General features: G+C 40.1%; 1 protein-coding gene across 2 annotated transcripts in view; it reads left to right on the forward strand.

The window, feature by feature from the left end:
• Window positions 1-1,113: 1,113 nt before the first annotated feature.
• Window positions 1,114-10,264, forward strand: part of LOC107085877 (serine/threonine-protein phosphatase 6 regulatory ankyrin repeat subunit A-like) — an 18,910-nt gene continuing 9,759 nt past the window's right edge. Inside the window, exons 1-10 of one of the 2 annotated variants that reach the window (XM_015376500.1) lie at window positions 1,114-1,754; window positions 4,022-4,105; window positions 4,786-4,864; window positions 7,440-7,510; window positions 7,950-8,150; window positions 8,742-8,792; window positions 8,918-9,005; window positions 9,105-9,247; window positions 9,372-9,479; window positions 9,564-9,668. In XM_015376500.1, coding sequence (XP_015231986.1) covers window positions 1,599-1,754; window positions 4,022-4,105; window positions 4,786-4,864; window positions 7,440-7,510; window positions 7,950-8,150; window positions 8,742-8,792; window positions 8,918-9,005; window positions 9,105-9,247; window positions 9,372-9,479; window positions 9,564-9,668 — 1,086 coding nt within the window. In that variant the 5' untranslated portion in view covers window positions 1,114-1,598. The remainder of the gene's footprint in view (window positions 1,755-4,021; window positions 4,106-4,785; window positions 4,865-7,439; window positions 7,511-7,949; window positions 8,151-8,741; window positions 8,793-8,917; window positions 9,006-9,104; window positions 9,248-9,371; window positions 9,480-9,563; window positions 9,669-10,264) is intronic. The other variant, XM_015376501.1, reaches the window with a different exon arrangement.

Here is a 10,264-nt window from a genome sequence, read left to right on the forward strand (position 1 = left end):
TATGACCAGCTAACCTTTCTGATGTCAACAACCGGACGTTATAGACAATTTGCTCATCATGGAACACTTTTATTACTAATAATTACTTTTAATCGGAGGACCCTTATGGATGAATGGAGTATAAACAATTGAAGATGGATTTATATTTTATAAAACGGCTTCTGGATGCCTTCAAAGGTATGTAGCTGTGGCTGCTTTGTTTGTTTACATTTTGAAATGCTACTATATTTGTACTAAATCCGCTTTGGTGCTCCCGTGTCCATAAAATGATCTTGGTGGTTGAATTGTTGAGAATCTAAGCTTTCCAATGATGTCTAACATGTCTAAACTGTAAAACATTTTACATGTATTCTGCAGATGCATTCTTAGTTAATATCCCATCCACCAGGTCGCCGGCGACCCGGTTGTCTTAGAGAAGATATATACACATGGTTTTGTGCTTGGATTGTGTTCTGTGCAAGATTTGTAGAGCTTCTGTGTTGTTTTTAAAGTGCTCTAGAAATAAATTTTTATGGTATGGTATACTAGATCTGAGGTTTCCAGAGCTGCAGTTGGCTTTTTGGATCACTTAGTTTATGAAAGTCACTTTTGACTTTTACTTTTGTTTCCTTTTTTTTTTTTTATATTTTCGTTATGACTTGAGCACCTATTTCACTTTGCAGTGTGTCCTACTTGGTTTATATTTTGCTGCTCTTCCTTTTAAGTTACATTTGTGGAAAATGACTGGTTGTTCAGCTCTGAATTTTCTATCACTTCATTTTTGACCTGTTTTCTGTTTTCTTTAAGCTTTATGAAGCTATTTTGTTCCTTTGAGGCCTTTTTGGATCAGGGTTGAGATTAGAGGGGTTAACTTTGTTTACCTGTTGGCTAATAAACAAAAGAAATTTTGGGGATTTTATTTTATTTTGGCAAACCAGAGAAACTGCAGCTGAATACCTTCGTGTTTAGTTGTCGCCCCCTACTATCTACTGCTGTCATCCTTACATTTATGTGTTTTGCAGGGCTTGAGCACCTGTCTACGATTATCTCCCTTTCTCCGTCTTTCGTTTTTCTCCAACTCTTTCATTCCCCTCCCCCTGCCCTCCCTTCTCCCTCTCTTTTGAAAGAGCTGGCTTCAGCAGTCTGACTGAACTGAGCGATGCGTTCCCACTCATAACACCCGGTGGTATTGCCCTGTTTCTCCTGATCTCTGGGTCTGTGTGTTTTTTGCTGCAGTTCAGCACTGAGGATATGGTACTCCCTGCGTGCTGCTAGGCAGCCCAGACTCATTCTGCCGCATTCATGCTTCCTACCAGCACCACCATACGCAGAGGAATTCCCTGCTGTCTTCTCCGGTGCTGCTCACAGACAGAGTGAGTGTGGGTTAGAGGAGGAGGAGGAGGACAGGGGACTGGCTGCAAAGCGACACTGACAGATAGAGGACAGAGCTGGATTTTGTTGTTGGATTTCCCATGAAGATGTGTTGTGTTTTTTTATGTGGAAACTACTTTTTATGGGATTTATTGCTGACCTCTGTGCGATGGGATTGCACACACGTATAAGAAGAAAGAACACTGCGTATTTATGTGTGCGAGAGAGCGAGAGTGCGTTTGTCCCTGATGCGGTCAGAACGGGCTAGCCGTGTATGTATTGTGGTGCTGGAGGAGGTGGAGGAGGACGAGCCCTCTCCTTCATCCCCACCTCCTCGGCTTAAACCATCTCCTGAGCAGAGGTCTCATCCAGACTCTCAAACGGCTGCAGCTCAGGATGACAAGGTGAGATGGGGGCTTCTTTTATTTATTTTTTGCATGTGTAGGTTTTACAGCATATTAGCTGCATCTGCAGTTTATAGTGCAGACCAGTGCAGTTAATTTGCAACTCTGAAGTTCATACTTTCCCGTCCCTTTGCATAAAACTACAATGGACCGCCAGCACCTGTCATCCAGCACTAAAATAGCACAACTATATTCGTGGCCCATGAGAACAACATTGGTTCGTAAAGCTAATCAGCAAAGCCTTGTCTTTATAGCTTCCTGGGCTATGTGTATAAAGGGCAAGGCTATTGGTGAAAGTAAGCAAATAACCTTTTCATGTTGTCATCGCTGCTCTTTGAACTATCCAGCGAGAGAAGGAGGAGGTAGAAAAGATGTACTCTCCAATGGAAAGATTTGAGCTCTGGGTCATCATAGAACAGCCTGTCTGCCGTTGCTTTAGCTGTAATCGGTCAGCAGCAGACAGATGCTGACATAGCTGGGTGTTGGTTTAGAAAAGTAGGGACATTTGAGGAATTCCCACTGAATTTATGACATTTTGAAAATGAAATTCATCATAAATAGGGTAATTACTTCTGTTGAAAAAGACCAGTTTTTGGAAGAAAAAAAATTACTATACTTTCTAATTCAGAGTTTTGTGCAAAACTGTTTGTGTCTCTTCTTTTCTTTTACATTTTGTCACATCTCTAAACTTTAATTTACTTAAATGGAGAAACTAACACAGACTGGTTGAAGGTACGCCTTAAATGAATTTAGAAGTGTTGCACAGTTAAAAAAGAGATGTGTTCCGCATTCAGGCCCCCTCATCAGTCAACTTTTACTAAAAAAATAAAGCTAAGTATTTCCTGATATTTTCCAATATTTAGAGATTTAGATCCTTGGTTGTAATCTTTACACATGTGTCTAAACCTCTGTCTAAGGCAGTGGAGATCATCTGTAGACAGCACATTATTAACACCTAACTGTTGATGATGTTTATGGAAAAGTTTGGCTGGAGTGAGGCTCAGTGTGAGTTATTTTTTTTCAACCAGCGTTACGCTGTGTCCTCCATTCATTATCTGTTCAACTGTGAACAGTTTATCGGTCCCTGCTAAAAAAAGTAGCAGCCCAGCATGATGCTGCCATACTTTATGTCGGAGCAGGTTTGTTTGCATAGGTGTGTTGCTGGAGTTCCTCCTATGTGACATATGTAAACAGGACCTCTTTGAATCTCTCTTCCAATAATGGCTCTCCTCTTGGCTCTCCCCCATGAAGGTTTAGTAACTCCTGGCTGCTTCCCTCATTATTGCTTTCTTTTCAAAGCCTGTCAGCTTAAGTCATTTCTTCTAAGGCTTTATCTTTGTAGGTTTGCAGTTGTGGCATAATCTATCCATCAGCCAGGTTCTCTAATGTTCTCTAACAAGCTTCTGAGGCCAGCGCAGAACACCTGTTATTGTTCTGGGATGAAATTACACACAAGTGGACTCTTCTTATCAGTTAGGTGACTTTCAGAGGTGATTGTATGCAGTGGGTTTTATTAAGGAGTCCAAGCTATAATTATCCACCACTTTTTTGGCCTATCAAAATAAATCCCAGTAAAACATGTTAAAGTTTTTCCTTTAGATGTGAGGTCGGAGCCTAAAAACTGTATCATTAAATCTGCTTTTTCTTGCATTTCAATTTCTTTATGTCTTTTTGCATTAGTATTTTCCCCATATTGTCTATAAAGTTGAATATTAATGCTTTACTTTTATGTTTAAGTGAGTCTATGGGTTAATTTAATGATCTGCAGTCTTTACATGGCTGCAGGGAAATGCTGTTTACTAAGAAGTTGCATGCTATCGCATCCAAGTCAGCACTTATATGTGCCCTTCATAAACTGATGGTGAATTATATTTGCTCTGTCTGTCTCTGCACACTTTTGGCTTCCTCTTTTCTAGTCTGTTAACGCAGTCTAAAGTCTGTTGGGCTGTCATTTTTTCATATTAAGCAGACGTTTTACATAACATTTACATTTAGTTTGCTCCTCTGGTTTAACATGTCAAGTTAGTGCAGCTTTATGCCTCACAGCGTCTAACGACTATACCTTTAAAAAAAGAATCTTTTTGTTTTCATTTGTTGGATCCTGCAGCAGTCACAAAGGGGTGATGTACAGTCCAGTATGGCTATGGCTTTCCCCTAGCCTAGGATTATAGCTTTAGTGTAAACTGCCCCATCTTTAACTCTCATGTCACCAAAGATTGAAAAGGTCTGCATTTAAAATGAAAGGTTTCTGTTTTGTTTCTCTCAAGCCGTCTCTGTTAAGAGCCATCTTTAATGTGGACCCAGATGAAGTTCGCTCTTTTATCTTCAAGAAAGAGGATGTCAACATTCAGGCAAGTTAAAATCTTCTCCCTGATAATTAACAGACATTTTAAAATTGGAATTAACTGGATTTTGCAGAGAGCTCTGCTTTAGGGATTTTGCATCTCAAAGATGTCTCAGGCTCGCCAAACACAAGGGCATGACCTTCACCTGATATCCCTCTTTTACCTTCACTCTCCTAGTGTTTCCATTCTCTCTGTTTACACCCCATTATTTCCCATTTCCTGTTCCTGCACCCTCTCCTTCTGTGGGTATTTACTGCTGCTGTCATCACACAGAGCCCTCCAGAGTCAGCAGCACTGGCCCAGACCTCTTGCAGTCATGTGATCTGTTATTGCCCCACTTTGCTGATTGCTCTCTCCTGCACTGAAAGAGAGAGAGGGGGGGTTATGATGATGATGGTTACAATGATGGTTGCTCTATCAAGTCAACACAGCAGGCTGTGTTGACTTGATAGAGCAAAGATCAAAATAAAACCGAAGATGAGATTTTTCTCCTTGTGGCTCCATTCTCATGTTTCCGGTGGTCTGCAGCAGTGTAAGCTCTATAGATTTAACTCTATAGAGCGTGGTCTGCAGCAGTGTAAGCTCTATAGATTTAGCTCTATGTCGGAATGAAAAATGAGGAGATTGTAATTTTTATGCTTTAGATATTTATCTTGATCACATTTCATCTTGTAATTTCACCCCAGGACAATGGGAAGCGGACTCCACTTCATGCTGCAGCATACCTGGGAGACGCTGAGATCATTGAGCTGCTCATCCTTTCAGGTAAACATCACAGCCGTGGTTTTCTAGATTGACTCTATTTACCTTTTTTAGCTGTGATTTTAAAGAATTCATACACTTTTGAACAGTGGTACCTATTCTTCTTCTTTATCTCAGCCGGTCACACTTTCAGTGGTCATTCTGATAAATGTTTTACCATTTCTGTCTAATTTTTTAAAATTTTTTATTAAATGTTTGTTCCTTTTTTAAAGTATCTTAATAATTCACAGACCGCAAACTTTCATGTATTTTATTAGGATTACATTTTTAAACAGCCTTCTTTGCAAAATAAGTGGAGTTCAAGATTTTATTGATAAAATCTGTACACATCCGTTATCAAGTCCTGGCATTTGGAAAGTCCCATTTGGAAATGGATTGGACTTTAAATGGACCCTTCTTAGGCTTAGATGTCATTTAATCTAACTTCTGGTTATTGTTCTGCAGCCTGGTAAACCTCCTCCCCACTTAAATCTTTGCAGCTGTTTCTTGCTAGTTTTTTCAGCACCTCCCATCCCCTTTAAGCCATCTTCCCCGTCTCTGCTAAGAGGATGTACTGGTAAAGCATGATGCTACTACACGCCATTACCATGTTTAACTATGTTGTGATTCTATAGTTAAATTCTATTCCGAGCCCGCTGGGAATTTATGTTTCTGATACTTTAAGATGTTTATTGCCCTCCCCTGTAGGGGTGGTAAAATATCTTATTTAATCAGATATTATTTCAGCTGTTATATACTTCCCAATGTCCAAAAATTATGATCATGGCATAAAAGAAAACTATAAAGTTTTTATGTTTATGGTGATGCTCCTCCTCTTTTGTGACCTTTGCTGATGTGCCTTAAAGGTGAAGTTCAGTCCCAACTAAACAGAGCATCTTCATTCTCTGGTTTGCTGTGTTCTATGGATGGTTAGTGAAAAACTACCTTTTAGATTTCTGTTTTTTGTAAAAGGATATTAAATATTTTTCATTTGAAGTTTATTTTGGGTTGATCCAAATCATGAAACACCAATAAAACGTCCGTCCGTCCGTCCGTCCGTCCGTCCGTCCATTTTCTGTCACGCTTATCCCAAGCGGGTGCTGTCTACAGGGGGGGTACATCCTAGACAGGTCGCCAATCCACAACACAGAGACACATAGGACAAAGAGCCATTCACACACACACACACACACACTCACTCACACCTAAGCACAATTTAGAAAAACCGCTTAACCTAACAGTCGTGTTTTGGGTTTTTTTTGGACTGTGGGAGGAAGCCGGAACACTCGGAGAGAACCCACGCATTCTCAGGAAGAACATGCAAACTCCATGCAGAAAAACCGAGAGCTGGGAATCGCACTCAAAACCTTCTCGCTGCAAGGCAGCAGCGCTACCCACTGTGTCAATAAAATATATTTTATAATAATAGATGTTAGTTGACAGAATGAGAAAGGTNCCATCCATCCATCCATCCATCCATCCATCCATCCATCCATCCATCCATCCATCCATCCATCCATCCATTTTCTGTCACGCTTATCCCAAGCGGGTGCCTTTCTCCAGCCGTCTACAGGCGAGAGGCGGGGTACATCCTAGACAGGTCGCCAGTCCATCGCCAGGCAACACAGAGACACATAGGACAAAGAGCCATTCACACACACTCACTCACACCTAAGCACAATTTAGAAAAAACACTTAACCTAACAGTCGTGTGTTGGGGGGTTTTTTGGACTGTGGGAGGAAGCTGGAACACTCGGAGAGAACCCACCCATTCTCAGGAAGAACATGCAAACTCCATGCAGAAAAACCCCGAGCTGGGAATCGCATTCAAAACCTTCTCGCTGCAAGGCAGCAGCGCTACCCACTGTGTCAATAAAATATATTTTATAATAATAGATGTTAGTTGACAGAATGAGAAAGGTTTTTCCATTTATATAAACCCATTTCAGGGAAACAAAAGCAGAAAGTTTTCCTTTACAAGACTTAGTAGGTCATGTTACTTTTATTAGTAGAAATCTAGGAAAATCTATTTGGGTCAAAAGAAAAGTAATCCAATAGTTGTTGTTTTTTTGCCATTGCTAGACATTGTTTATTTCCCTTAAAGATTTTATTTTATCTTAGTCATTCACATAAATTCCATATTCTTTAATTCCACTGTCATCATCATCATTATCATCATCACATCATCAACATATAACTTTCTCATAGTAACTGGTACTGCTGACTATCAGTCATTTGCAAGTGATCACTCATGATGAGGAGGGGCTGCGTAGCACAGGAGTGAATGTGTTAGTGTGTCTGCGGAGTGTTTCTCAATGATGTGAAGAGCCAGTGACAGGTGCAGCTTCAGGGCTATTTTAACCCCCTTCCCAAGCTATGCCAAAAAGGATCATCTAAAATTTTTTCACTCTCCAAGGACTGCTGGCTCACTCTACCTAGAAGATATACTAGCTGTCTTTGTAAATCTAATTTGTTTGCTGTTATTTTATGCTCTGTAATAAACTTTTTTTTATTTTTTTTATTAAAGAAGATAAAAATTGGGTCTTAAAATATATATTTTTAAAATTATTTTTCACCCTCATCTGCTCTCTTATTTAAGGAGCCAGAGTTAATGCCAAAGATGCAGACTGGTGGACCCCTCTGCACCGAGCTGTGGCTTCTTGCAGTGAGGTAACATGTTAAACACTCACCTGCTCATGCATGTTTTGGTTAAAGTTTTTCCACAGTGGTAATATTTTGACTTGTAAGTTGTCGTCATCTAATGTTTTCGCTGATTAAACTGTAAAATTGAACCTCCTGTAGGAGACACAATGAAGTGGTAAATTATGTAAATTAAATACAAATGTAGGATACTTACATAGGCACCTACTACATTTTGATGGATTTAAGTATCTGGATAAGACTTTGTTTCTCTAGATAAATCCCCATTATCTTCATCCTTGGCTACGTGCCACGCTAATGCAGCCTTTCCTGTATGCGTTCACTTTCTTTGTTCTATTCTAAGCATTACAGCCCACCAAGAATAGGAAAGAATTTCTAAGCATGACCCAGCCACCTCCAAACCTGTTAGACCATCACAGAACCTGACATGTGATCCCCTTATCCTCAGGATGCGGTTACCACGTTGCTGAAGCACAATGCAGACGTAAATGCCCGGGACAAGAACTGGCAGACGCCGCTTCATGTAGCAGCAAGCAACAAGTCGGTCCGCTGCGCCGAGGCTTTGGTCCCACTGCTGAGCAACATCAATGTTACCGACCGGTGTGGGCGCACTGCGCTGCACCATGCTGCCTTCGGAGGCCATGTAGAGGTTAGTTAGCTTTACCTAATACAGACAAACAAGAAAGCAAACTTTCCTTTATTTTTATTTTTTTAAAGAAGTACCGAATAATACTTTTTCTGAACCCTTTTTTAAGCAGGCACAAAAAAAATAAAAAACAAAAAAATAACACAGGCTTTATTCCTCAACTAAATGCCAAACACAATCAAAACCATATGGGGGAAATAAACCATAATGTTTTATACCCACTTTCCGTATAAATTAACCTTTTTAACATTAAGAGGAATTCTAACTGATGCACTTTTGCAAAAAAGACCCAATAATTTCTTTTTCCCCCATAGACCAGCGGACATGTGTACTCATAAGACCAGAGAACAAGAGTTCATTGTCTTTCGGTCCATTTCGCCTGACCTTTTGGGTTATTTGACTTCCTTTGTGCATAAATGACCTTAAGATGTGATTTCTAAATTTCGTTTAGTAAAAAGCCTATAAGCTTTTGGTGGAAATCCAAACACTGGTAACTCTGCCTGTAACCAGTTCTGCCTGTCAATCCATAGAGTTAAAAATCTTAGTGGTAACGAATGTATTCTGCAATATTTGCCTTCCTATTTATTTGAACAGTTACTACCACCAAGTCTTTATCTAAAACAAGTACCAGGATCAGATTTACAGGTACTGCATGAAGATTTTTCTTTTCTGTTTAGGTATGACATGTTTTTATCAGAATGTAAACACATCATTTCTGTAATTTAGTTCTGTAGTTGTCTACTTACTAATTTTAAAGAAATGTTCGTCAGATGGTGAAGTTCCTGCTGTCCAGAGGAGCCAACGTTAATGCGTTTGACAGGAATGACAGGAGGGCCATCCATTGGGCAGCTTACATGGGTGAGATTATAAAAGGAGAAGCAGTCCATTAGGATCTAAATTACATTTTATTTAAAAAGATTTGTCACCCCTGTCATTTTTTGTTTCATCTTCCATCAGGTCACCTGGAGGTTGTTAAGTTACTGGTGGGCAGCGGAGCTGAGGTGGACTCTAAGGACAAGAAGGCCTACACGCCACTTCATGCAGCTTCCTCCAGTGGCATGAGCAGCACAGTGCATTACCTGTTAAACCAGGGTGTCCATGTTAGTGCTCACAAATTTATTAATGTTATTTATTTTTAATTAAAAGATTGTTCCAATTAAAATACACTATACATACTTTTAAAAAGTATTGATTTGTAAAAGGCGATGTTTCCTCTGGGCTCAGGTGAATGAGGCTAATGCCTATGGCAACACGCCACTCCATTTGGCCAGCTACAATGGACAGGACGTGGTGGTTGGTGAGCTCATTGAAGCAGGAGCCAGCGTAAATCAAGTGAGCGTCTATGACTCTGGCTCCAATAGAAGCTGCTGTGTTACTCGGCTTGTTTCCCTTTAATTGTTTGTTGCTTTACTTCAGGTGAACGAGAGAGGGTTTTCTGCGCTACACTTTGCCTCTTCTTCCCGCCAAGGTGTGCTGTGCCAGGAGCTGCTGCTGGCCCACGGAGCAAACATCAACCTGAAGGTTGGTTGATATTTAGACTCCCTTTTATGCAAATTCTTAACCCACTTAAGAAAACAAATTGCAGATTTCAACATGTACATCTGCAGCTCTTGAAGTGAGTGGCAGAGGTATTGACAATCCAGAGGATTTTTCATATTTTATCACATTAGAATTTTACACTTTATTACATAAAATGTATAATTCCTCTTATCTCTGTGAAGATAAGAGGAAACGGAGTAGACTAATGTCAGCATGTAAGTAAAATGCTACTCTCTCCATAGTTTCCTCTTTATGTGGGATAAGAACTAACACACAGAACATGTTAAACATGCAGCCAAGGGAAAAAAGAGATTAGTTTATGAATAAAGCACATTCATAACTAACGTGTAAAAATGATAGATCATAAACCAAAAGGAATGACTGCTATTTCACCGCTAGGAGGGCTGTTGAGGAGTCGGTAGACCAAAACAAGATGTGTGACAAACCTACAACCCCATCCTGGGACCCTTTCCCCTCCCCTAATCACCTGTTCCCTAGATGCGCATATTTGCGAAGGAATAAATACACAGCAAAACATAACCTTTTGGAGGATCGTGTCTGTCATAACTTTATTATGT

The sequence above is a fragment of the Cyprinodon variegatus genome, unplaced genomic scaffold (genome assembly GCF_000732505.1).
Source record: "Cyprinodon variegatus isolate N-32 unplaced genomic scaffold, C_variegatus-1.0 Scaffold135, whole genome shotgun sequence".
Taxonomy (NCBI): domain Eukaryota; kingdom Metazoa; phylum Chordata; class Actinopteri; order Cyprinodontiformes; family Cyprinodontidae; genus Cyprinodon; species Cyprinodon variegatus.